The sequence below is a fragment of the Amphibalanus amphitrite genome, unplaced genomic scaffold (assembly GCF_019059575.1).
Source record: "Amphibalanus amphitrite isolate SeventyFive unplaced genomic scaffold, NRLGWU_Aamphi_draft 002239F_arrow, whole genome shotgun sequence".
NCBI classification, from domain to species: domain Eukaryota; kingdom Metazoa; phylum Arthropoda; class Thecostraca; order Balanomorpha; family Balanidae; genus Amphibalanus; species Amphibalanus amphitrite.
Window position 1 is genome coordinate 24021 of NW_024883727.1, and position 27527 is coordinate 51547.

The following is a 27527-nucleotide window of genomic DNA, read 5'->3' on the forward strand; positions in this document are numbered from 1 at the left end:
CCAATCGCGAGATCTCCTTGAGAGCAATCCGTTGGTTTTTTCCGCTAAGCTCTACGACCTTCCGTTTCGAAACGCCAGGGGGGGTCGTAACAACCCCCCCCTGGTCGTTCGTGTTATGAGAAATGGCCTGGTCGTGCGAGGGCCATCCCGCCATGCGAGGGCCATCCCGCCACCCGCGCACCGACGGGGGGGCGGATATCCGCCCCCCCTGAGGTTTTTCGCGAATAGCGGGAAAACCGCGGCGCGTAGCGCCGCGAAATTTGGTATGACTATTCCCTTATCAATTTTACACATGGTGTGCAAGTTTCAACCTCCTACCTTTCAAGGTCAGGTCACCAGGTCACTTTGAATGACCCAACCTCAAGTCACTTTTTTGCAACTTTGTCACCGTGCCAGAGCTACAGTAGATGTCGGAGGCCTTTGAAAGTCGCAGGATGTTATTAGGTCATTAGTAGCTACAATTTCAATATCTCGGAATTTTGATATCGGTGACCTAAGGTCAGGTCAATTTCGCGACCTCCCCATTATAAGTCAATGGGGGAAAAATCAACTCCCTGTTTTTACCACTAAAACGGGTCGGAATGGCCCCATATACCATACATGACTTGATATACGATCAACCTTCACTACCTTGAGGTCTGTTTTGCTGTTGGGCAGCTGTGAGGTCATGTGACGTCATCAAAGGTCACCAAAGGTTTTTGGCCAATAACTCCGTACAGGAACAAGATACAGACGCGTGGATGGTCTCATTGTGTTCAGCTCGTCAAGACGCATCGAATGATATACATGATGACCTCGAGGTCACGTGACCTGAGGTCAACCTTTGACCTTGACCTTTCGAGGTCAACATATATATCATTCGATGCGGATTGACGAGAGGATCACGATGATGCCCTTAGTTTGTTCCTATATTGACTAATTCGAAAGTTATTCGAGAAAAACTCTCTCCATATCTGGCGCCGCCATTTTGACTTTTTCGACCCCTGTGACGTCATCTTTGACCTGACCTGAAAATGACCTTAGTAAAAATTGTAGATCCTGACCGTGCGTATCCGATGCCGTTTACCGCTTGTCGCTATCTTGCTTCGTTCTCGAGATCTCAGGGGGGGGGGCGGTCATCCGCCCCCCCCCCCGTCGGTACTAAGTTGGCGCAGACCCCCGTCGGTGCGCGGGTTAAATGCCCAAAGCTGAGTTATAAGAATGATCCTCAATCCCCATTTCCCCTCCAACAGGGCGTGAGAGTCTAGGCATTCATGTGGGGCACGGGCTAACAATGACTATCTCATCGGCCATGAACATCTACTGCCATTCTTTAACACCGGTTTCGCTGCGCTGAGCGGTGGCCGTCCCGTCTGTCGGATTCTACAGCTGGCTGGTGGAAAGCGTCACCGGCCGCCCGTCCACCGCCCGCGGGCCGGACCGAGCGGTCCCGCTGACCCTTCCTGACCTGATACCGGCGCGATATGGGACAGGCAGACGGGGGTTCGGCTCAGCGAAGGCAGCGCCCACTGGTGCCGGGGACTTTTTTAATAGACCTACTGTACTGCCAAAAACATTTGAGCTATTCGCGAAAAACCGCAGACATTCTCTTCTCCTCCCCCCCGCAAAGCGCGATTTAAGCAAATGGCAAAACAAAATATCATCGATGAAAAACACAACCCCACTGAACACCTGAATGCCAAAGGAATAATGCCACGTCAGAAAAGGTCGGCACAAGTGAAGCAGTAATGCATCTATTCACTAATCTGCTGCCTCAGTAAGCGAAACAAATGCGGACTATCCTACATTTACAAAACACCCTAGTCATCACTGTTCGAGTAACTCGTCACCGAGGGCGACAAAAGACACCTGTGGAGCCCGGTCTGGTCGGGTATAAAGGCGGCCCCCGACCAGTAGCCGGCACCTTCCACCATGTTCCGTCTGGCAGTCGTTACCTGTGTGGTCCTGGCCACCGGCCTGGCCAAGCCGCCTCCCCCGGCCAAGGCCGACGGTGGTCCCATCCAGCCGCTGGATGTCGAGCCGGTCGCATTCCAGGAGGGAGGGAGAGGAAACGAGGATCCCGAGCCTGTCCCGTTCCTCGCGAAGGAATCTCGCGCCACATACACGCTGCCATCCGGAAGGTACTATTTCACGAGTCCCAACTACCCAAATCAGTACCCGAACAACCATGACAGCAGTTTCACGGTGAAGGGAGACAACAACCAGGACATCACCATCAACTGCAGCCCGTTCAGCATGGAGAGCCACTCCTCCTGTGCCTACGACTATCTCTCCATCAACGAGCGCAAGTACTGCGGCTCTAGCGCGCCTCCCGCCACCACCGTTTCCGAGCTGCGGATCCGCATCTACACCGACTACTCGGTGACGGCCACCGGCTTCTACTGCCTGGTCACCATCGCCGCTGGCTCGGGCACCACGACGACGTCGGCGCCGCCGAGCGGCGACTGCCAGTGCGGCCTGCGCCAGACCCGCGTGGTGGGCGGCGCAGACGCCACCGCCGGCCAGTTCCCGTGGCAGGCCGGCCTCGTCAGCACCGGTGGCACCCGCTCCTGGTGCGGCGGCAGCGTCATCAACAACCGCTACGTGCTGACGGCGGCCCACTGCACCGAGAACAGCAGCCCAAGCCAGATCCAGGTGATGCTGGGCGACCTGCGCATCGGAACCTCCGACTCCGGTGAGCAGCGCTTCTCGGTCCAGCAGATCATCCAGCACCCGCAGTACACGAGCGCCTCGGGCAGCGGCTGGGACTTCTCGCTGCTCAAGCTTGACCGCGAGATCAGCTTCAGCAACACCATCTCGCCCGTCTGCCTGCCGACCGCCGGCCAGACGTACGCCGACGTCACGGCCATCGCCAGCGGCTACGGCCGTGTGGGCGCCACTGAGCCTCAGGCCACCCACCTTCAGCACGTCACCGTGCCCGTCTGGAGCCAGAGCCGCTGCCAGGGCAGATGGGGTTCCACGATCAAGAGCAGCATGATCTGCGCCGGCGGCTACCCAGAGGGCGGCAGGTCGGTCTGCATGGGCGACAGCGGCGGCCCGCTAGTGACCGAGGTCTCGGGCCGGTTCCGTCTGATCGGCGTCGTCTCGTTCGGCCGGCCGTGCGCCGTGGCCAACTGGCCCGACGTGTATGGTCGCGTCACCGAGGCGCTGTCCTGGATCGCCAGCAACACGGCTGATGCCAACACCTGCACCCCGTAGGCGGCATATGGCCACTGGACCCCTGCCTGGCCAGCTGTTCTTACACCGGCATGGGGAGTAGTATCGACCAATGGCTAATCTGTACCAATAGGTACATGGGAGTCGCGTGTTCTTGAGTTTTAAATTGGATAGTAACGTCAGCTGTCATCAACTTTGATTACGATGATAGCGCTTTGTTTTGGTGGTATACTGAATATAGCTAATAGGCACCAGTAGTTATCCGCCTGCTTAGTGCTTTATGTATGGAAGGTCTGCATTGATGAATAAAAACTCGAAAAAAAAAGATCCTGGACTTTTTGTAATTGGATACATGGGAGTCATAGTTAGGGGAGAGTGGGGTAAGATGCCCAGGGAGGGAAAGACGCCCCACCCCCTCTAGCGGCCAAACAAAGAATCGGACCTGAAAATTAATGTTCTTAGCGTAAAGCGGAAGCCTGCCTTGTTAACTGCACAAAAATTTGCGAAGCTCAGTTGGGCAACGGCTGGCTGGTGATTGCATGTTTTTATTTGCTTCTTTCAAAAAATACTTTGGTGTCAAAACATTGTGAATATCAAAGAAGGTAAATAATTTTTATGTCCCTTGCTATGATCGCGTACATGAACACGCGTGTACTGTGTCCCAAACAGTTTGTTTCAGGGTGAAGTTTTATGCTAACAAATTGTACTGATTTAATGTTAATTCGGTACCTTGGGGTAAGATGCCCCCTGTCCTGATGGGGAAAGACGCCCCCCTAAATCCGTAGGCTGGCCTTCAAGGAACCCGTCAAATCATTTATTACATACTTGTGATGAGAGACAAAAGCCTATCTGGGACTATTGAGAGTCCAGTACGGTCGGGTGCTCCCCATGCCGATCTCTCGGCCCACACAGCGACTTTTTGGGCGGCATCTGACTCTGAGAGCCTGTTGGGTTTGTATAATAATTCATTTTCGCGCAATAATTCATTTGTGTTCGGCGGTCGTAATTTTGTTCGCCGCGTGTGTGTCGCCGCCCGGCTACGGTCGCGCTGGCGTGCCGTGCGGCGCAGTATGTTTGCGGGCGCGGCGCTCGGGCGCGGTGATTGGCGGTCGCTCACATGTCACGTGACCCGCAGTGACCTCCGGTCTGTCCGGGAGGAGCGGGCCACTCGTGTCTCAGCATTCGTCTGGACCGGGTCGGTCTCAATGCGCGCTAGCCTCTGGAGTGGCACTGCACGGCTCTCCTGGCTGTAGCGCTTGTGGCCGCCGAGTGTAGGAAACGGACTTGGCGGTCCTTTCCTGAGCCTCACTCGGACAAAATTAACGCCTAACCCTCTTTGGCACCCAAATCCTGACGGGGCATTATATGATACAGATCAGACGTGTGTCTTTGATACCGTTCACGATGCATCATTAATGCACCCTTTACCTGATACAAGTATATTAATGTAATCGTGCCTGTCGTTACTGTGCACGTTTCACGGCGAATTTAGAGGGGCTGTCCGTAAGCCCCTCCTTGGATGTACGAGAGAAAGCAATGAGCTGTATATGATTTGTGCCTTATCATTACTGTGCCTGGTCGTTAAGTGATAGGGTGACTGCCTCTCGAGATTGCATTGCCTGTTGGTGTCGAAGCTGGTGCACCACAATACAGCACTGAGGTCAAATCCATGTATGTTCTTTTAGTATACCGGCGCAAAGAACGGACGGATTCTTAACAGAGCCCTCACGACGGCCTCTGTGGCCCCATTATTGGCTCCAACGCCCCTCACGACATCCTTTGAGGGCTCCCACGTTGGCTCCACGGGCCGCGCTGGCATCTGAGGTCCCCACGATGGGCTCGAGGACCCTCAAGCATCATGAAGACCTATAAGGGCCCACAGCGGTCTCCGAACGCCACCACGAGGGCTTGTTTGGCCGCGCTGAACTATGATGGCCCTGACGATGACCTCTGAAGCCCCTTACGACTACTTTTGAGGGCCCTTACGATGACGTTTTGTGTCTACTGCAGGCGCAAGGGACTACTAATTCGTTCAGGCGATTCACGTGCCCATTTATGTCACTTTTAGTGCAGGGAATATCTTCCCCAACGCCAGGGGCGTCTTTCCCACCCTGTGGGGTAAGATGCCCCCTTTCACTTTTTCAGGAAATGCTTAATAGCAAAAAAGTTATCATTATTCAGGCACGAAAGTGTGATATTTTTGGAGAAAAATGATGTCGGCTTCCGTTGAAACTCCAAGTTTTTGCTTTCCGACCGTCATTTTCGAATAATATATGACAAAGTAAAACCCTGGGCATCTTTCCCCGCTCTCCCCTACACACATATTGATTATCATTGGAAATATGTTTTCAAAATGCACGGTAAAAATTATAGGCACTTTTTTACCAGCCACCCGGGGCGGCGCCACGGGGCGGGCGCAGGAGGGGCAGCTGCCCCCCTGGCGAGGAAAGGGGGGAGGGGGCGACCACATCTTTTTTGCCCCGGCTGTAATTCAAGAGGCCCATTTGCTCAAAAGCATAGGTCATTTTCATCCAAATGACTTTGCCGACATTGCCATTCCTGAACTGCCAGCTCTAAAATGCCGCGGGGAAGGAAGCTCTCTGTGTACACTTAGAACGAGGGGTCCCGTTTAGTATATGTGCCTGTCATAACAGGCAAACTGAGGCCTAACTATTGTCATGATGAGGAAGGTAAATCTCGATACAACTTCTTCAGAAAAAGCCCTTGTTTTGAAGCCTGGAGGCTGAACGAGACCGCTTATCTGCCCTGGTTAAACTTCGTGTTTACAGGATGCCAGTGAAGCAGAAGCTATAAAGGACACCTAGCAGCATAAGGAATGGAAATCCCGATGCAGCTTCTCGCTCAGTGAAGGTCCCTGGTCTGAAGCTTGAAGGCTGAAAAGGTCTTACGCTCGGATAAAACTTCGCGGTTACAGGAGGTCCCTGATGCTAGAACCCTTAACCCTCGCCAGGCCAGGGCCTTTTTCATAACGCCAACGTGAACGGCCAGGGGGTTGGTACGACCCCCTGGCGATTGGTCCCTATGGCACTTAGAAAAACCAAATTTACAGGGTAAGCGGGGGGGGGGGGCGCTAATAGTAGCTCTCGATCCTGTGCAAATTTGGCGACTCTAGGTCAACATTTAGTGGGTTTATGGAGGATAATAGATGTAAAAATTTCGCTAATACACGCCAAACGTTTTTTGTTTATACCTTTTGATCTAATAAAGTTTGAGCAAAAACAAAAGCACCAGTGAACTCAGCACGTCAATGCGCAGCAATCGAATAGTTTGCTTTGTTATCAGTTTAACCCTCGCCCACACATGCCATTTTCCCATCCTGGAACGCACATGGGGGGGATGGATGCCACCCCCCGCGCCATTTCGTTTCTGTTGGAGATAGAGCTTTGCGGTAAAGACAAAAAAAAATGGGAAGAGACGAATCCAATGGGACCCAGTTTTACCTTCTCAGGTCATTCATTGACCTTCCAGGTCAGGTCAAACTAAAAAATGTTGCTGTTTTGGGTTACCGTTGGATATCAAGTGCGCTGCTTATCATATACCGATGACGATGCCTTTTTCTGGTGCCAAGCCAGCTAGAACCTCTTTGTCACACTACCCGACCAGGTTTTAGCTGCTGAGGTCATTTTAGGTCAAGTTAGGTCAAGGTCAATGATATGTGTTTGTATGTCTGTGTGTGTCTGTGTGTATACTGATGTGTGCACCGATTGTTCACGTGTCCATATTACATGAAATCATGATCTGAGAAGCTTTTACCAAAAGTGCAGTCAAAAAACTTCACGAAAAGTAATTTCAGCTTGCCTAAAACGCAATTATTTTAGATGACCTAGGCTGACCTTGACCCTGACCTTGACATCTGTACATCGTCGAACAACATGTTCCATGATAGGTGGGAGGTAAGACTGGCAAAAAAGGCCGAAATCAAGGTGTCAAAAGCTCACAAGGCCCACAGCCAACGCAAGCTGTTGAGCGTTGGTCATTTGGGTCATTACATGACCTGAAAAACAAGGTCATATCTCCGAAACAAAAAAAACCACAGAAACTTGAAATGTTCAGTGGACATCAACACAGGATAGAGAATCAGCTATACGAAAAATCAGGCTTCTAGCTCAACAAATGTTTAGCGCAGAGCAGAAAGACTACCTGGGGGGTGGGGTGGCACCACCCGCCATCCCCAACATGTGCGGGCGAGGGTTAAGTGAACTTAAAAGTTCACTTAAAAATAAGTGAGCTGAAATTTATTAAGTTCATATGTTCATAGCTTCATCAAAATGCAACATATCGTATATCATGTGATTTGGTTGTTAACGAGGAACACAATGACACCATTTTTGAAGTTTTGGTGATTTGACCTGAAATGACTGAAACCAGAAGTTTTTAGAGAAGGTGCAAAAAGGTTGTCGCAGAGGGTATGCCAAATTTGGTGGCGCTACATGCCGCCATTTTTCGCTATTCCTGAAAAACCTAGGGGGGCGCATCCCCCTGGCCCGGCGAGGGTTGATAAGTAAAATTTTCAGTACTTACTTAAAATTGAATTGCTCATCTTGCCGTGAAAACAATAAGTAAATCGGTCCATAACTTTTCTAGTCATGTAAGGATGTAAAGTCAAACAACCCGCCAGACCGAGCGACGGGCGGCGGCGCGGCGGCGGCCGGCATCGGCCGATACTCGCCGCCTGACTGGTAGACTGCGCCGGCGCCGGACGGTTTCCTATTTGCATTGCACTGCTTACCGCTGCTAATCACCAATTCATGTCAAAATCTCTTCGCAGTCTGAAAAAAATGTACAGGCAATCTTATGGTCGAAGAAATCCGAAAATCGGCCGATAACATGTATGTAGAGTTACGACTCGAGGGTGTAAACACAACATTGTGACCGAAACGCTTCCGGCGTCAGCTGATCCCGGCCTCAGCCGGAGGACATCTTACCCTTTGCAGAGTTCTGATCACTGGTGGATCCAAGAGAGTATTTGGGGCAAATGTCGCCCCGCAGCGCCAGAAATCGAAAAAATTACGGTTTTTCGAAAATGAGATAAAAACTAAACAACATTTATCACGAAAAGCTTGTTCGCTTGTCCGTAAAAAAGTATCTTCTCAAACGCCAAATTACGTCGGGCTTCAACCGTGAGAGACTACAAAATGCCCCAGAACGGCGTCAGTAGGGAGACCATTGATGGTGCATTGCTACCGAAGGTCAAGGGCAACTCGTGCTGCCTAAACTTGTTGCTACAGTGTCCGAGAGTCAGTGTCACTACCTGACACATTACCTGGACATTAACAGCCGCTCCGGGCGGAAGGTTGCGGTCAGCGCTGGCGGCGAGACGATGGAGCTGGTGCTGATGGAGGCTGGACCGATCACCGCCTCCGTGTGCGAGACTTTCTCAAGCAGATCATCACGGGCACTGGGTTCACCGGCTCCCCAGCCAGCTCTTCAGGAATATTGCACTGAAGGTGCCCCACCTTGTGCCCCCCAGAAGTACTTTCACAGGGAAATAAAACGTACAGGATGTGGTATCCTTCAGAGCTCTCACAGCTTGTGTATCTCGGATTTTTCCTAAAGATCACATAAGGTCAGGCTGGTCACGTGACCTCACCATTTTAAGTCAACGGGGAAGAATGAAAACTGCTATTTTGGCGCCGCCAACGATCTCATACTATCTCAAGCACACAAAATCGTGATTTCATGCACTCCTTGCCAGGTCCGATGCTTCACTTTTGCATTGTTGGCATGTGTGACGTCATTTATGATGTCACTTGGGTCATATATGTTTTTCGTCAATAAGTCACGACTAAATTGCGCTAGCGAGTCCGTGCGATATGACCTCCTTTGGCCAGCTTCGAGACCTGGGGACTCTGACCTGACCTCGATCCGAGGTCAACACCTCATATTGACCTCACCCAAACAAATAGTATACCATTCAACGCAGCTGAACGAGGCGAACACGATGATGCTAAAATCGCGGCGCTACGACTTTTTTTGCGAAGTTATTTATCAGAAACTGAACCCGTGCCTTGGGCCACTAGACCTGGCCTCAGAGGTCACCGGTTGACCTGAATCTGATACTTTAAAATCGGGTACTAGTTAGTCGCTGCGCCTCATAACAGCGCACATGCTTCTATTTGGCCGACGCGTAGGTAGAAAACCAATTGGTCCGGCGAGGGTAAAGAAAAAAACGAAATATAGAAGTGTGTCACATGAGACAAGCCAGCTTCAAACAGATGTACACTTTCCTCACGTTTCATCCTACGCAGAATAAAGAGCGGCGTGCATATTTTCAAAACGCACATGTCATCACTGTTCGAGTAACCCGTCACTGAGGGCGGCAAAAGACACCTGTGGAGCCCGGTCTGGTCTGGTATAAATGCGGCCCCCGACCAGTAGCCGGCACCTTCCACCATGTTCCGTCTGGCAGTCGTTACCTGTGTGGTCCTGGCCACCGGCCTGGCCAAGCCGCCTCCCCCGGCCAAGGCCGACGGTGGTCCCATCGAGCCACTCGATGTCGAGCCGGTCGCATTCCAGGAGGGAGGCTTGAGAGGAAACGAGGATCCCGAGCCTGTCCCGCTCCTTGAGAAGGAGTCTCGTACCACACACACGCTGCCGCCCGGAAGGTACTATTTCACGAGTCCCAACTACCCAAATCAGTACACGAACAACTATCAGAGAAGTTTCACGGTGAAGGGAAACAACAACCAGGACATCACCATCAGCTGCAGCCCGTTCAGCATGGAAAGCCACTCCTCCTGCGCCTACGACTACCTCTCCATCAACGAGCGCAAGTACTGCGGCTCTAGCGCGCCTCCCGCCACCACCGTTTCCGAGCTGCGGATCCGCATCTACACCGACTACTCGGTGACGGCCACCGGCTTCTACTGCCTGGTCACCATCGCGGACGGTTGCCGCTGCGGCGTGCGTCGGACCCGCGTGGTGGGCGGCGCAGACGCCACCGCCGGCCAGTTCCCGTGGCAGGCCGGCCTCGTCAGCACCGGCAGCACCCGCTCCTGGTGCGGCGGCAGCGTCATCAACAACCGCTACGTGCTGACGGCGGCCCACTGCACCGAGAACAGCAGCCCAAGCCAGATCCAGGTAATGCTGGGCGACCTGAAAATCGGCACCTCCGACTCCGGTGAGCAGCGCTTCTCGGTACAGCAGATCATCCAGCACCCGCAGTACACGAGCGCCACGGGCAGCGGCTGGGACTTCTCGCTGCTGAAGCTTGACCGCGAGATCACCTTCAGCAACACCATCTCGCCCGTCTGCCTGGCTGAGGCCGGCCAGACGTACGCCGACGTCACGGCCATCGCCAGCGGCTACGGCCGTGTGGGCGCCTCTCAGCCTCAGGCCACCCACCTTCAGCATGTTCAGCTGCCCGTCTGGAGCCAGAGCCGCTGCCAGGGCAGATGGGGCGCCACGCTCAAGAGCAGCATGATCTGCGCCGGCGGCTACCCAGAGGGCGGCAGATCGGTCTGCATGGGCGACAGCGGCGGCCCGCTGGTGACCGAGGTCTCGGGCCGGTTCCGTCTGATCGGCGTCGTCTCGTTCGGCCGGCCGTGCGCCGTGGCCAACTGGCCCGACGTGTATGGTCGCGTCACCGAGGCGCTGTCTTGGATCGCCACCAACACGGCTGACGCCAACACCTGCACCCTGTAGGCGGCATATGGCCACTGGGCATCGCACGCCGCACGGGAATTTCTGGCGCAGTCGAGGAGGGTCGCCCCCAAGTCCAAACAATGCTTGTGTATCGCTATGCCTTGTCATCTCACGAAGATGACTGTGTGACGCTGGAAATGAAATCTTATTAATAGTCTATTGATAAAGTTTTTATTGTACTGTTGAGCTGTTTGTAACTTTTCTCTCCCAGATTTAGCACTACTAATTGGGGATCTATATGTGTTTTTTTTTTTTTTTGTTCAAATGCCATTGCAGCCGCCCACTACATTTTGTACGTAGGTTCTGCTTCTGATCGCTGGCTACTATAAATACAAGTCGCTGGCAACAGCAGCTGTTTTGTACGATTTCTCGTGATGACAATTGTAGAAAGACTTGTAAACCTGCATTTTTAAAGCGAAATGGATATCAGATTAGGGATTAACGCTAACAACATAGGCATACCATTTCATGACTGTCCAGAGGCTTACTTATGACGTCATAGGTATGTGACCTGACCTGACCTAAAAATGCGGTTGGTGTCACAAGATCCGGCTTGAAACAAAGTTTAGGTATGCCAAGTTTCAATTCTCTCTTGCCGGCGTGCTACTGGGGTAGTGAAAAGCTATGCAAGGTCATTCGAGAAAAACCCGGCATAATAATTTCGTACAGGAAACGGTACATATGTACGTCAACGCTTACGTACCCATTGAATTTTACATAAAGTTTACCATTTGTATCCCATTCTCCTGAACTTTATCTGATACTTAAGCAATGCAATGATAAGTAAGGGAATAAAGCTGCATGTGAATTGGTGGTGTTTGCCAGCAATGGTGACAGCCAAAAATGTGTGATTTTGCGCCAAATCAAGCTGTTTTCAGCACCACCGTGATCAACACCGATAATTGATCCGAATGGCGACTCCGAGCTACATAACAAGCATATGAAAGCAACGCGCGTGCCCACTAAGGCGTGCCAAATAATCCTGCAATGTTCATTGATTGGGGATCGAATCTCCATCGTGCTGGTGAAAAACCATTCACGGAAAATCGTGCAGAAACCTATAGCCAAGGCGGACAAATATGATTCAGTCGCGCCTCCCTGAACAGATGTTCGCAGCATTTCGAGCACCTCAGGTTCTGAAGAACAGAGAGGCACTGCAAAGCATTTCTGATGCATGCTTTTTGTTTGTTTGCTAACTCTCGCCCGCACATGCCATTTTCCCTTCCTAGAACGCACATGGGGGGAGGGTGCCACCCCCGCGCCATTTCTTTCCTGCTTTTGATAGAGCTTCGCGGTAAAGACAACAGGTTCCTTGGGAAGAGACGAATCCAATGGTACCCAATTTTACCTCATTGTGTCAGTCATTGACCTTTCAGTTCAGGCCAAACTAAAACTGCTGCTGTTTGGGGTCGCGATATTCCGTTGGAATATCGCGTGCGGTGCTCGTCATATACCGATGACGTTGCCGTATTGGTGTCAAGCCAGCTAAAACAGCTCTTTGTCACACTATGGGACTAAGTTTTGGCTGGCTGTGGTCACTTCAGGTCAATTAGGTCAAGGTCAATGATAATGTGTTTGTATGTCTGTGTGTGTCTGTGTGTATGCTGAATGCTGATGTGTGCACCGATTGGTTTGTGTGTCCCTATTAGGATCTCTAGAGATGTCAATCGGATACCAACTTTTTGGTATACCGATACCAAACCGATACCAATTTGGTATTCGGTATTTAAATCCTAATGTGTTTGGTATTTTGTTGGTATTATGAACCCTCACTAGTGTATAAGAAGGTGAGAAATTGGTAAAAAGTTGGTATTTCCCTCATGTTTCCAAGTTGGTTTGGTTTCGGTATTTCCCCATGGTTTTGGTTGGTATTTGGTTTGGTATCGGTATTCCGACTTCCCGTAATTGACAGCACTACATGAGATCATGATCTGAGAAGCTTTTGCCAAAAATGCAGTCAAGGAAATTTCACAAAAAGTAAATTCAGCTTGCCTAAAATGTTTTTTTTAGATGACCTAGGTTGACCTTGACCCTGACCCTGACATCTGTACATCGTCGAACAACATGTTTCATGATAGTTGGGAGATAAGACTGGCAAAAAAGAACGAAATCAAGGTGTCAAAAGCTTACAAGACCCATAGCCAACGCAAGATATTGGATATTCGTCATTTACGGCATGACATGACCTGAAGAACAAGGTCATATCTCCGAAACCAAAAACCACAGAAACTTGAAATTTTCAGTGGACGCGGAGATAAAATAGAATAGCAGTTTTGCCAAAAACAGGTTTCTAGCTTTAAAATATTCAGTGCAGAGCAGACAAACTACCTTGGGGAGGAGGTGGCAACCCCCCCCCCCCCCATATGCGGGCGAGGGCTAAATGCTGAATCATAACGTGGAAGGTTGTTATCAGAAGAGCTGTGCTTTATTTAATTTGTCCTGCGTGCGCATAATCACGGATTTTGAGATGCTTGGTCTTTTTTCGAGCGCTGCTTCAACGACAAAAATGGACCATTTTGCCCCAATTTACACGATACACTTTTTCAGGTCTTGAGAGAACAATGTGTGAAAATGAAGTAAAAAAGTTTTATATAAGACTTGAGTGCGTTTACTCTTTCCGGGACACCCTGTGTATTCAGCCAGCCGGCAATTGGTAAGAGCGGGCCAGGCTAGACCCTGGAGGACTTTGTCGCCATATGCCTGCGATTTGATTGAAATCACCGGTGAACCAGGCGAGGGTAAGGTAGGTTAGTGGGTCCGAAGTGTCATTCGCAACAAACACCGTTTAGCGTGACACCCGGGCCCGAAGCCTGTCATTCAACCATTCGAAGTATATTTCTAAAAAAAAGACCTAGTAGAGATCACAGGCGGAAAGGATTCGTGCCGCTACAGCGGCCCACTCTATACGTAAATCGTTAATAAATCACCCCTCTCCTTATATTGGCGAAGGGCACGGAATAACGATAGCCGGCGAATGGCGACTCAGCAAGATTTCAGTGCTGGAGAGCTGAAGGTGGCGGTTTCTGCTGTTTCATGAAGCATGTGAGCAAAACATTAAGCAAAGCATTCACAAGTCAATTTCTTCGGCTTGTTGTCGAAGATAATTTTTTTTGGCATGGACCTAGTGGTAGCCCTCGATCGCCACCATTACCGACCGGCGAGTTTCCTCATCTTGCTGCTTGACTTTAATTCGATGGGCGAGGCCTTATGACTCTGAATATGACCTTCAAATAACCTTAACCAAAACTATGTTTTAGACTGTGGCTCTAGGTTTTTGGCTTTATTAGACGACACTCAAAGATCTGAGTCCCTTACAAAGGTCGTGACATGGCGCAGTGGCACTGACAGTGACCTGCAGACCATTACGTCACTGGGGTGCACCATTACGTCACTGGGTACGGGCACACTGACCTGCTGTGACATCAGGCCTCCTGGCACCACGCAGTGTGCCGCTCCACCTTTTTCATGCCTGGGCGTCGCCTCTCTTCGCCACCTTTTACTCCTGTCTGCGCGCGATCAACGTCAAACGCTTCTTTCCACTCATTCGGCTTTTGGTTCTTCGCTTCGTTTTCCACTCAGCGCACGTTTGCTGTCTATTATTTCTTGTTGGCGAGTGCTATTCTCTTTTTTTATTGCTCTTATACCCACGCAATCAGCTTTCTGCCTTTCACAACATGTTCTTCTCGATTTATATTTCCCGGTTTGCCTATACCAGTTCCGGTTTACACGCTACACACTCACTACACGTCCCCTCTCTCAGTCTTTCCGTCTCTCCGTCTCGGTCTCGGTCTCTGTCTCTGTGTTGCGGCACAGTGTGGTCACAGCCGGCCCGCCCAGCGCCACTGGGGCTCGGTCGGACAGGCCTCCAGCGCCGCTCGCGAGCCGACCGTCGGCGTCGGCGGCTCCGGAACGTCGACACCGACGATCGATAGACCCCGGCCGGCCGCCGAGATTCTGCTGCAGCTCACGGCGCCGCAGCACGGCTAGGTGAGACTGGCGCCGCTGAGTACTCACACACACACTCACACACACACATACACACTTATGCGCACACATAAGTGCGTCGCTGTCCAAACGAATTTCAAGAGGGGTATGTACGGGGGGTAGAAAACAGTGATAGGCGCTGAATGAACGGTCAAAGGGATGTATGCAAGCAAGGTCAGGGATTATGTAGATACACACATAAGTGCGTCACTGTCCAAGCGAATTTCAAGAGGGGTATGTGCCGGGGGTGGTGGTGGTAGAAAACGGTGATAGGCGTTGAACGAACGGCCAAAGGGATGTATGCAAGCAAGGTCAGGGATTATGTAGACGTGGAGCAATAGCGCGGTGTAAGCAATAGGGTAGGGTAGCAGCTGGCTGGTGCTAACGAACATAGATGCCTACGCTGACTGACATACGTGCTATAAAGGTGGACAGAGGTGCTAAGCGGACGACCGCTGTTAGGCCATGTGACTGCGGCTGCGCCTTTGTCAATGTGAGCGGACGATGAAATGCTGATTGCTGGTAGATATTGGTCCGATATTGGCAATTGTAGTTAGGTCAATACGTGGATATGCGTTAGGAGATAGGAGGGTAGTGGATATGACAGGAGATACTGTAAAGACAGACAGCCACAGATAGGAATGCTATATTGACAAGGGTCGGACCGAGCGTCATATGGACGAGCGTCGAGCAAGTATGTCACGCTGGTGAATATAGGCTCGTATGCTGGTGTAATGGTGTTATGAAGTCACAGAAACGATGCTTTAACTAAAGGCTAATGAATTTGTATTGGTAGCTATAGATAGAATCAATTTTAGCAAAGTCGACACACAGCTCCTTTAGTTTCCATCCTCAGGATAGTCAAATCCTCCTCCCCACGCCTCAACCCCCTGTTCTGAGCTAGACGGGCGACTTTATCCCATTCAGGAACCTCCCCTAGGAGCATGCCCATACCGGGCGCACTGAGTACCAGGGGGCTGGGTGTCCCATGTCCACTGGATGGTCTCAGTCCCGACGCTCACAAAGTTGCCCGCCCAGGCCAATGTCTCCCCCTAATTCCTATCATCCTTCGGTCTCTGAAATGGTTTTGTTAGACTGAAAGAGACTAACCCAACCAAAAATCGATATTTGAATAAACCAGCCTTTCTATATTATTCTGCTTATAAATTACTCGTGTCATAAAGGCAGATGGAATGAAAATAACTGAGAAAAGAGTGATTTTGATATTCAGAATTATGTGTAACCAATATGAGCTACATCGTTGTGTTTTACCACCGACAGGGGCGCGGGAACTACGTTCAGACCGGGGGGGCACACCATAATAGAGATCAACCTAGGGTACCCCCAAATCTAGTTTTCTCACCGGTTTTAGGCCACTTATTTTTCATCCCTTGGCTTTAAAAAAAAAAAAATAGGGAAACATTTGCAAAAAAGTGCGGTATTCCGTCTCAAAGCTGTGGGGGCATCGCCCCCACGGCCCCAGAGTTGGGGGGGGGGGCAAGCTGCCCCCACTGCCCCCCCCCCCGGCTCCCGCGCCTATGACCACCGACATTGTCATTTATACCAATTTGTTCGGAACGTTCAAGGCAGAATATAAAATTCGTTATCCGAACATTTCAACTTAGTTGATACATTCGTGGCTTCCTCGCTTCTCTGGAGAGTGAAATGCCTACAGCTAACCTAATTTTCACTGTGCTGCTATTTTCGTGGCCTGCTCCTCCTCGGCAGCAATAGAGAGCCGCCGGCGAGCAGACCCCATTGGTATTCTGTGCCGGCGGCCGAGGGCCCTTCCGACGCACCCACCACACAAGAGGCTGGGTGTTGTGCTCTACCGTGCCGTGCCGTGCCGTGCCGTGCCGTGCAGTGCCGTGCCGTGCCGTGTATTTCCGTGCCGTCGAGAGGCTCCCTTCTCATGCGTCGCTCTTTTTTATTAGACGTGCGATTGTCTGCGAGAACGGTCTCACGTGCCTTGTTCTGAGTGGACTCTTGAAGTGATTGTATGCATTTTATTGACAGCAGAATGAATCTGAATGACTTGTGCGCGCCAGCCTTACATACAGTCCGTAAAGCGCTTTTCACACATATAAGATGCCTATAAGAGACAGGTATGAAAGCGATTCCTTACATGTTTAACACCAGCGGCCAGTTGACACTCTCTAGTCTCTGCCTTATAAAAGAGTACTGGGAACTGGGAAGAAAAAATGTATAAATGTGATGTTCAGCGACAAAGAACTGATCGAATACATTCTTCTCATAAGTACAAAAAGTTAGAAGCTGTCACGTGTACCTATTCGGGACGGTAAATGCAATGTTATTATGATTATTATGATTACGAAACGGGAAGTGCGCATTAGAGATCTCCAAAAAAATATATTTTTACACTTATCATAACTATCGGATTTCTGAGTACTAAGCGGCTAATCGGGAAGTTCGCCCCCTCACGCAGTTCGCCCTTAACTGAGCTAGAGCCTCGCGAAGAAAAGAGCGTGTGTGTCGTCACGAGACGCAGCAACTGGTACCCAATTCTAAATTGTGTGTTCGTCATGTTCAGGCGCGTCGTTTGATATAGTTTTTGTTTTGAGGATGAGGTCAACAAAGGGTGCCCACTGTCCGAGTCCGTTGGTGGCTTTCCCTTCTCGCTAGTTTCATTTGAAAGGGGTTATAGACGAGAAACTTTGAATGCCTTGGTGACGTCATAAATGACGTCACGTTAGGTCAGCAATGCGCAAGTTAAGTACTGGACCTTGCAAAGAATCCATAAAATTATGATTTTCTGTGCTGCAGGCTTCTCGTAGTCCATTTCCGGTATTGCTAAATGAGTTTTCATCTTACTCCCATTGACCGAATGGTGAAATCACGAGAACGACTTGCCCTAATTTTCACCTTTCTATACCTAAAAGCTCTTCTGGTACTGAGGGCATTGCAAAGTTCCGATATTTTAGGAACAGCAACATGCAAAGGCTTACTTGCAATGCCATAGGTCAGTGACCCGACCTGACCTAAAAATGTGGCTTATGTCACAAGATCCGGCTTGAATAAAAGCTCAGGTGTGCTAACTTTCAGCTTCCTATCGCCAGCGCGTTTCGAGCAATCACGAAAAAAATGACAGGGCGGCACTCGTGCCTTCAGCCGACGAGGATAACCAGTGTTTGGCGGCCCTGCCGTTGAACACAGTCGAGTTTTGAGTCGATGAAGTCCGATTAAACAGAATTTCGGGTTGAAGACGCAGTCGATGCACTGCAGTGCACTGGCAGTGCACTGGAAGGACTGGAGACTTCCAGTGCACTGGAAGCACGTCGGCATGGCTTGTTGACGGGATCGTCATGGGACCAGTAAAACATTGTTCTGGCCAGACTGCAGAAATGAAGGATCCGCAATGATTAAAGACCACGACCAGGACCTGATACGGAAAAAGCTGCTTCCACCTCTCTGCAGCAGAAGCGACCGAGACCGGCCGATGACGGCCTCCTCCTCCAGCAAGAAGACGAGCCTCTCAATAAGGCGCATGTCATCACCAATTTCCAGGTGACCGAAACATCGAAATGATCTGACGGTCTCTGCATTCGCGAGATCTGACGCTATGGGATTTTGACTGTTCCGAAAGTTGACAGGGCAGCCGCCAGGGACGGCGCTTTACATCCAGGAGGGCGCTGGTTGGCGTTATCTACCAGAGGGTGCATTAGACCTTCAAAAGAGCTCACATGGAATGCTACCGGGGCCGGCTGCAAATGTGGGAATGGTGTGCTGAGACTTGAGAGGGACGGAGACTACGCATGCAGATACCTAACTGACGGAAGTTTCAGCCTTACTTCCGCTGATCTGTGCCCAACAACTGCGCCATAAATGCCAGCATAATTTCTACTGAATGCCTTGATTTGCAAGCACATGAGATTAACATTGAGCATCCTCCTAGCATTCTTGCTTCAGTGCGCAAGATAAATATCGCTTTTTCAAATTCAAACGTTGCCAGCCACGTAACAAGCGCCTCGGGAAGTATAACAGCTACATGCGGGCATGATACCGAGCACCGGACGCCGGCAATTAATTTGGTTGCTAGAGCAAGATATATAGAGACATGTGGGGCATTCCACGTCAAATCAAACACCGAAATCCATCATCCCCTTCGATTTTTCTGAAAATTTGCAGGCAGACTGGGCATGGTTCAAAACTGAGTTGCGTATAATATTTTCGAAATTTGATAACGTATCGCTGAGATATAGGTCATCGAATATAGCGAAAAATGCCACACATCAATTTTATAAATGGCTATAACTCTGGTTCCTTTTCTGGTATCAAAATGATATTAACAAGGTCTTATAGGCAATTGATAAGGCTTTGATTTTTAATTATAAAATTAAATTGAAGTGACCTTGAAATGCATTTGACCTTGAATTAAAACAGAAAAATTTAAATAGCAAAAAACACGTCACCTTCGATTTGGGTAATTTTTACATATTATGTCCGTCACAATGTTCCTAACCATCTGTGAAAAAATTGGAGTGGGCCATTCATAACTTTCGCGGCAAACGCCGTTTTCATGCATCAACATCACGCAACCGCGCGTGACCTTGAAAGACAGAGTCAAGACATGCTTGCTTGTGTAGTGTGTACACTTTCTGAAATGAATGATTGCTGATTAGTGATATCCCAAACTCTGCGAGAATGGAAATGCATAGTCATCGTAGTCAAGCATTCACGTTCCATAGTAAAAGTGTCTCAGGCAAACGGTATTTTGCGGTGAATTTTGAGCCGTGTGGAAATGCATCATGAAGTAAATTCAACGAAAACATTATCACACAACGATATCTTCACATCTTTTGATCTTCACTATACGAAAGAACATACATTTTTAGTATGTATGGGGAATTTCTAGTTAATCCAAATATAAATATGGCAGTTAGAGGCCTGCTAAGAGTAACATGTCGCCGGCTGAGGCGGGCTCGGCCGATGCGGGAAACGCAGCAATCACAATTTTGTGTTTACACGTTCATATTTCAATTGTTTATCAACCGATTTTCAAAATTCTTTCACCATAAGATTGCCTGTACAATTATTAGTCTTCTCACAAAATTTGACGCAATTCGAATGTAATCAGCGGTAGGGAGCGCGATGTAAAACGGAACCGTTCCGTGCCGTCCCGGCACAGTCTACAATTCAGGCGGCGCATAGCGGTCGGCGCCGGCTGCCGAGTCGCCGCGTCGCTGCGGCGACAGGATGTTCACTTTACACCGCTATTACTAGAACAGTTGTGAACCGATTTTCTTATTGCTTGCACGATGAGATGTCCAATTCAATTCTTGACAGGTAGCCATAATTAATTTCGCATTAATCTTATGAGATATTGGCGAAAAACAGGAGGGGTGGGCGAAATTCGCTATTCCGCCTCCACTGCGCGTGCTAACATACGTTTGCATATGTGCAATTTTCTTCCAAACTTATGAATGGCCCACTCTAATTTTTTCACAGGTTGTTAAGAATATGGTAGGCAATAAAATATATGAAAATGAGCAAAAATCGAAGGTGACGTGTTTTTTGCTATTTCAATATTTGTGCTTAAGAACAGAGTTAAGCAAATTTCAAGCAAGCAAATTTCAATTCGCGGCCCTGGTGGCGCAGTCGGTTAACCCGGCAGTTGCTGGGGTATTTCGCCACCCACCGTTTGCTGGGGGGGGGCGTTAAACGCCCCCAGCCGATAACTCGAGAACCAATAGGCGCAGCGAAACGCACGGGGCGGCAAACGAAAGAGCGCGACGAGACGCTTCAGATGAGTACTTTAAAGTTGAATTTTGAGGTCACAGGTCGGGTCAAGGTCAGGTCAAATACCTGAAATCGGCCTTTCAGGAGCATGGACTTCAGGACTTCGCAATGGGCGCCTCTCGCCATAAACTCTGTCAAAACGGTGCACAATCCATCTTATAAGGCCTACAAGAGTGTCAGCTCCATATAGGGGTCAGTCAAGCATAGGTCAGGGTCAAGGTCAGGTCAACCAGGTAAGCACATATCCCCGAAAATCAAAACTGATATTCGCAGCCTGTGACACATGTTTTATAGGTAATTTGGGGCGTAGAACACGATGGTGACATTCATTTTATCATATGTGTACGTGTTTGGCTCAAAAAGTTCAATTTAAGAAATTCATGTATCATGGTCGTGAAGAAGTCACGAAAAATTGCCAAGATTCAGTTCAAGATTTTGGAAAATGCGGAACGATAATCAATAATCGAAGATAGCCATTTGATTGATCATGGTATTGGCAGTCTAATGGCGTTTACGGCATGTCTGTATGTCTATTCTGTGATTTTATATGATTTTTTGAACATATGCCTTTTTTGGTCGAAAACTCAGAAATCATGACGTCACTAAAACCTCGATATCTCAAAAATTTTCCGACCGATGTTTTTGAAACTTTGTCACAATAAACTTCAATCAATTCCCTACAGGTACCCAAAATTTGGCGCGCCTGCGGCGCGCCGTTTTTATGCTATGGCCCGGCGAAAAAAGTGGGGGCGTTTAACGCCCCCCCCCCAGCAACTCGCGGGTTAAGGCGTCGACCCGCGGTGCGGGCGGTGCTGGGTTTCGGGTTCGATTCCCGGTTCCGCCCGTTCCGCGGGCGTCGTCCCCGGCTGTGTCACCAGGTGTGGGGTAGGCTCCCACTTCAGCCGTAGCCTGGGGGGTGGGGGAACAAGGGCCAGGAGGAGGAGGAGCCCTCCTGTAATTGGGCCACAAGTGCCCGTTGGAGGGAGGCCTGAATAAAACAAAGTTATGGTCGTTCAAAAATATAAAGATGCAACATTTTGTAAAAATTTGATGCCCTATATTTAGAAGACCTGTGGTCAGAATGTGCAAAAAAAACATCAATGTAATATCCGGGGCCACACAGGAACTCGCTCACAAATTTATAAAGAAATCGCTGATGGTAAGGTGCAAAACAGCCGACTTTTGTTCGATTTGACGTGGAATGCTACATGTAGCAAACCTACATGTCTCGAATCTTAAATGCAGCTATCTATTTCAGCCAATATTAATTTACAGCGGCAGCTTCTGATACCCGCATGAGAGTCGTCCAGCTTTCTCCTGTCCATTCCCCTCCCTCCTCCTTGCATCAGCCATGTAAAATAATGCGGGCTTCCTGCGAATTACACCTGCTCCCATACCCAAGGTCACGCGGGCACCCGTCGCGCCGCCAGCGCCGCCCAGCGGACAGGTGGGGAACCTGCTGCGTCGCGTAGCGGGCCCGTATACGACAGTGTAGCGTGACCTCGCGCGTGGAACCGGCTGGAAAGCGCTCACGCGCCGCCGCGACCGTGCGCGCGCGGTGACCGTGTGTGGAAAATGGCGCGTGCCACGCCATTTCTACCTCATCTGCGTCATCCTCACATACTGATTGTGCCAGTGCTCTGTGTGTTATCCCCGGTCGCCGCTGGACTTGCAGACAATGCGGACGGCTCTGTGAACCGCTTCGGGCAGTGGCGGGCGGCCACCCCGCCGCCGCCGACGCCCGCCACGCCTCCGCCCAGCGTGTTCCGCAACGGCGGACGCCGCCAGTGCCCGCCGCGCGCCAGCGACGCCTCCACCAACGTCGGCTACGACCGCTTCGACCCGAACCGATGCGTCGACGCCGACGTGGGCATTCGCGCCGGCTGGCGGCCGGACCTGCAGGGCGAACGTCGGCCGGGCGTGGGACCGGAGCTGCCTCTGGTTACCATCCGCACCCAGCTGGGAGAGCTCACCGGGTTTCGCGTGTCGCTGTACGACCAGCCCGGTCTGTTACCAGACGAGTGGCCGGCCAGCCTGCCATCCGGCGTCCACAGGGAGAGAGGCAATGTGACCGTGTTCCTCGGGGTGCCGTACGCTCAACCGCCAGTGGAGGACGGTAGACTCAAGGTGGAGTGGGGGAGGGGAGCAGCGAGGGAGAGTGGGAGGAGAGGGGTCGAGATAGAGTGTGGAGGAGCAGGAAGCTAGAGTGGGGGAGGAAAAGGGTCAAGGTGTGATGCAAATGCAGATTCAGAGAAGCAGATGAATCTTCTGCAGTTCGGGGCAATGACCTTTGCGTCGGCTCCCCATGTGTGCCCCATTTGGTTAAAGGGATGCTAGAAAAAAGGATAACTGCATGTTTTTCTTATGCTTGTGCCCGTGGTCATTGCAGACGCTTCTTCCGTTTTTTTTTTCATAAGCAGTGTAGCTTCTCCTTTCTCTTCTCCGCATCCTCTTCCGTTCGTCATTGAAAAGAAAGTCTCATTTTCTTGAGTGTCTTCTAAGTTCTATGTGAGCTCGCTGTTGGGATTTAATTTTACTCCTTACATCCATGAGGTTGTTACATTTTTGTAAAAAGTACTCATGTTTTCACCATCCTCTCTTCATTGTTGGTATAATGTATCTTCATCATTGCCTATATCGTCGTTGTAATATTGTTTGTCTGTGGCTGACGACGTCTTGTAAACAAGGCACAAGCTGGATAATAGAGATGGGAGTCTCAAGGTAGAGTGGGGAGAGGAGAGGCACGCAGAGGCAAAGTGGCAGAGACACATGGTCTTAGAGGACATAAAAAATCTTGAATTATTGATATGTTAATGTACGTATCATGCTGAAAACAAAATGTGAATTCGAAACTAAACGTCTTGCGGCATGTGTATTGCAATATGGATAGCACGACCGTCAGGAAACTGTTCAAATGCTTTCATGGAGCTGGGTTAGCTTATCTGACCCATGATCTTTAGCATTTAGTTGCGTGATGTGCCCCGTGTTATGGCGGAGACCCTAATACGCTATATTGGGGCACGCCATCGTCCCGTTCTGCGTGATCATCGTCAGATGACATCGTTCCTGTCCTGACTGATGTTATTACCTGGGATATAGTACATTGCCGACCTATTGAACATAGCACGCAGCTGGTGTCGGAGCGTGAGAAGTGACAATGGACAGGTGGAAGGGATATCTGACACTAACGCTACTGTAACAGCTGTTCCGGCATTCAGTTCGCACTTGTATCAAAATCCCTGACTGAAAAGATTAGGTGCAACTTCAAGTGGCGTATTCTCACGACGCAAATCCATTTTATATTCTTTTAGACCAGAAAGAGGCCTATATACTATGTAGGCCTCTTTCTTTGAATTTTCAAAATTCAAACACCTATATAGTATATAGGTGTTTGAATTTTGAAAATCGGCTCGCTAGACCTTAACCTCCCGGGGGGGGGGGGGAGGGGACAACACCCCCTGCTGCACTAATTGTTCCTGTCAATGGGCTCACCACCGAGCCTTCGTGAGGGTTTGGACCCCCCCCCCCCCTTTCCCCGTCCAATAATTATGTTTCCGTATTACAGCTGTAAATATTTCTGTTTTTGGCCGGGGTCCCCGCTCCATGGTACGGGGACCCGCAGTTGCTACTGTACAGCGACCCTGAGTAAATTGTCCCAGCACCCTCACAGGGAACAACGATAAGCTGTCAGGGGGCACGTACAGAAAACCTCAGCTGCTCTTGTACAGGGACCGGCAGTCGATATCAATGTTATCGGTTGTTAGTGGACAGGACAGACGGCTAGAGTTGGAGTTCGTGTACAGTAGCAACTGCGGGTCCCCGTCCTAATAAACTACGGGCAAGGTATCTAAATGCAAGTAACCCCGCCGTGCCGATCATGGTCAATATTGTTTGTGCGTATCGGTGTCACACCCGTGAGTCAATCAGCAGACTATTAGGTCAATATAAGGTCACAATGATTTGCTCATCATGCTGCACTGTGTCCTGAAAAGTTTGGTACCTTACCAATATTGACTGGCATATTTCACAGTCCAGTTTCACATTTACGGATATCATGTTATACCTGGTTCAAAGTTCATGCACCACACCACTGAAAGCTAGATAAACTGCGAAACAAAAACTGAAAAACGAGCATGACATTATGGAAGCCCATCACATTCGCCAGAATATATGATATCTATCAAAGAAAATGGATAGCGCTCGATGGTTGGTTGCTGATCTTTGATCACTGAATGATCAATGGTTGGCTGGGAGAGGAATTGATTGCTGATTGGTGATTGGATTTGCTGATTGCGATTATTTCCACTGACCGGTTCCTATTGACCACGTCTAATATTGGAATAGATTTATTCAGTTTGTGCGTTGATGAATGAAACGTGACCTGTAGGACGCTTATCACATATAGTGTAACTATGACTGTAGCATAGACCACTGACCTGACCTGCCCTGTCGCAGCCGCCGCGGGCGCACCCCGGCTGGCAGCGGTTGCAGGCGCTGGATTTCGGCCCAGCGTGCCCCCAGCCGGCCAAGTACGTCGGCCCAGGACGCGGGGTCCGGGAGGTGGATGAGGATTGCCTCTATCTGAACGTGTACACGCCACAGGTGAGTGAATTTGGGTGCCTTAACTCCTTTTGGGACGTCACATGCACTCATAAGGCGGGTGAAGAAACATCTTCAGTTACACCGTTCAGAACAATGGCTAAGTCAGGTGTATGTACATTGTACAATGTACACACTACACATTTCTTTTCGCACTTCGTATGAAAGGAGAAGCTTTTACACCCTTCGGGTAAGCGGATTAACGACGTGATTATCCAGGAAAGTACCCATGAGGGTACTCCAATTCCAATTAAAATCCCCAAATTCCAATTATTTGCTAATGGAAGTGACTTTGCTGAGTTTTGCATTTATAGAAATTATATATATATATATATAAAAAAACAAACGGAGCAAAGGTGTTTGAAGTTTGTTCGCAGCACGCATCACTTTAGTTGGGGGCTTAATCACGCATAAAACAATCCCTTAGTACGATTTGCACGCCTCCAATGTAATGTTTCCAGCGTCGAGGAGATATCTTCAAACCGTCGAATTGTCTAATTACGTCCGACTGTTAACCCGCGCACCGACGGGGGGGCGGATATCCGCCCCCCTGAGGTTTTTCGCGAATAGCGGGAAAACCGCGGCGCGTAGCGCCGCGAAATTTGGTATGACTATAACCTCATCAATTTTACACATGGTGTGCAAGTTTGAACCTCCTATCTTTTAAGGTCAGGTCACCAGGTCACTTTGAATGACCCAACCTCAAGTCACTTTTTTGCAACTTTGTCACCGTGCCAGAGCTACAGTAGATGTCGGAGGCCTTTGAAAGTCGCAGGATATTATTAGGTCATTAGTAGCTACAATTTGTATATCTCGGAATTTTGATATCGGTGACCTAAGGTCAGGTCAATTTCGCGACCTCCCCATTATAAGTCAATGGGGGAAAAATCAACTCCCTGTTTTTACCACTAAAACGGGTCGGAATGGCCCCATATACCATACATGACTTCATATACGATCAACCTTCACTACCTTGAGGTCTGTTTTGCTGTTGGGCAGCTGTGAGGTCATGTGACGTCATCAAAGGTCACCAAAGGTTTTTGGCCAATAACTCCGTACAGGAACAAGATACAGACGCGTGGATGGTCTCATTGTGTTCAGCTCGTCAAGACGCATCGAATGATATACATGATGACCTCGAGGTCACGTGACCTGAGGTCAACCTTTGACCTTGACCTTTCGAGGTCAACATATATATCATTCGATGCGGATTGACGAGAGGATCGCGATGATGCCCTTAGTTTGTTCCTATCTTGACTAATTCGAAAGCTATTCGAGAAAAACTCTCTCCATATCTAGCGCCGCCATTTTGACTTTTTCGACCCCTGTGACGTCATCTTTGACCTGACCTGAAAATGACCTTTGTAAAAATTGTAGATCTTGGCCGTGCGTATCCGATGCCGTTTACCGCTTGTCGCTATCTTGCTTCGTTCTCGAGATCTCAGGGGGGGGGGCGGTCATCCGCCCCCCCGTCGGTGCGAAGTTGGCGCAGACCCCCGTCGGTGCGCGGGTTAACGATTTACTCCTGCTTGTTCTTTGCTCCACACTGAACAACAGCTTAGGAAAGTGGATACCTCTTAGCGCCAATCCAACCAGCTCTTTGAGTGCCGTTCACCTATCTGTTTGAATACTGGCTTCACCGAGCGAGGCTGTCGATCGATCCATCGAATCGATGGTGTCAGCGACATATGTGGCTGTTCTCAAAGAATCTTCGAGGAGCAGGATAGCCCAACGCAGGCACACGCCCTTGCAGCACAAAAATTAAGTAGTTTTATTCTGAAACTAGCAGGACAGTGGACTAGGCTGCCTAAGAGGGTTCGTGGGAGAAAACCAAATGTGCGCTTGATTATATCGATTACACCTGTGTATCACAGGCAACAATAGTTGCTACTTTATTACAGTAGTAGTGCACTTACAGAACCCACGGAAACAAAGCCCACATAACTAATCTGTCGGAGTGTATGGCGAAAAGGTAAACTGATTGAGCCACCTGGACTGACGACTCATAAAATTGCTATGGATAAAAGGTTGCTGTCGATGAAGTCCAACCTCACTGTTGTAGCGGTAAGATATTCTCGCTGCTCACTACCTGTTTTATCCCAATGACCCAATAGCCGTCTCGCTAAATGAAATGGGTTATGTAATCAATTCAAGCTGACCTAATTATCACAAGGCTCGTATCATCTATCGCAATAGATGACTGGCAATCAGCCAATGTATGGTCTCTATTAATTGTTTCATATTCCGCTAGTTCGTTCTCTCTCTCTCTCTCTCTCTCTCTCTCTCTCTCTCTCTCTCTCTCTCTCTCTCTCTCTCTCTCTCTCTCTCTCTCTCTCTCTCTCTCTCTCTCTCTCTCTCTCTCTCTC

General features: G+C 49.6%; 3 protein-coding genes across 3 annotated transcripts; all 3 read left to right on the forward strand.

Moving 5' to 3' along the window:
* Positions 1-1896: 1896 nt before the first annotated feature.
* LOC122376676 (trypsin-1-like) lies at positions 1897-3417 on the forward strand. Its single transcript, XM_043356583.1, has one exon. It carries the CDS (start codon positions 1912-1914, stop codon positions 3196-3198), a length of 1287 nt encoding a protein of 428 aa, XP_043212518.1. The 5' UTR covers positions 1897-1911; the 3' UTR covers positions 3199-3417.
* Positions 3418-9570: 6153 nt separating this feature from the next.
* Positions 9571-10821, forward strand: LOC122376678 (trypsin-1-like). Its single transcript, XM_043356585.1, has one exon. The coding sequence runs from the start codon at positions 9571-9573 to the stop codon at positions 10819-10821; it is 1251 nt and encodes a 416-aa protein (XP_043212520.1).
* Positions 10822-22071: 11250 nt separating this feature from the next.
* Positions 22072-25164, forward strand: LOC122376679 (carboxylesterase 3-like; the record flags this gene model as incomplete). The annotated part of the gene is made up of 2 exons (XM_043356586.1): positions 22072-22689; positions 25018-25164. Coding segments are annotated over exons 1-2 (699 nt in total), but the record flags the coding sequence as incomplete, so codon positions are not given.
* Between the last annotated feature and the right edge of the window lie 2363 nt (positions 25165-27527).

Excerpts from the sequence above, each read along its gene's own strand:
- LOC122376676 (XM_043356583.1), top strand. The coding sequence starts at position 1,912 with ATGTTCCGTCTGGCAGTCGTTACCTGTGTGGTCCTGGCCACCGGCCTG.
- LOC122376678 (XM_043356585.1), top strand. The coding sequence starts at position 9,571 with ATGTTCCGTCTGGCAGTCGTTACCTGTGTGGTCCTGGCCACCGGCCTG.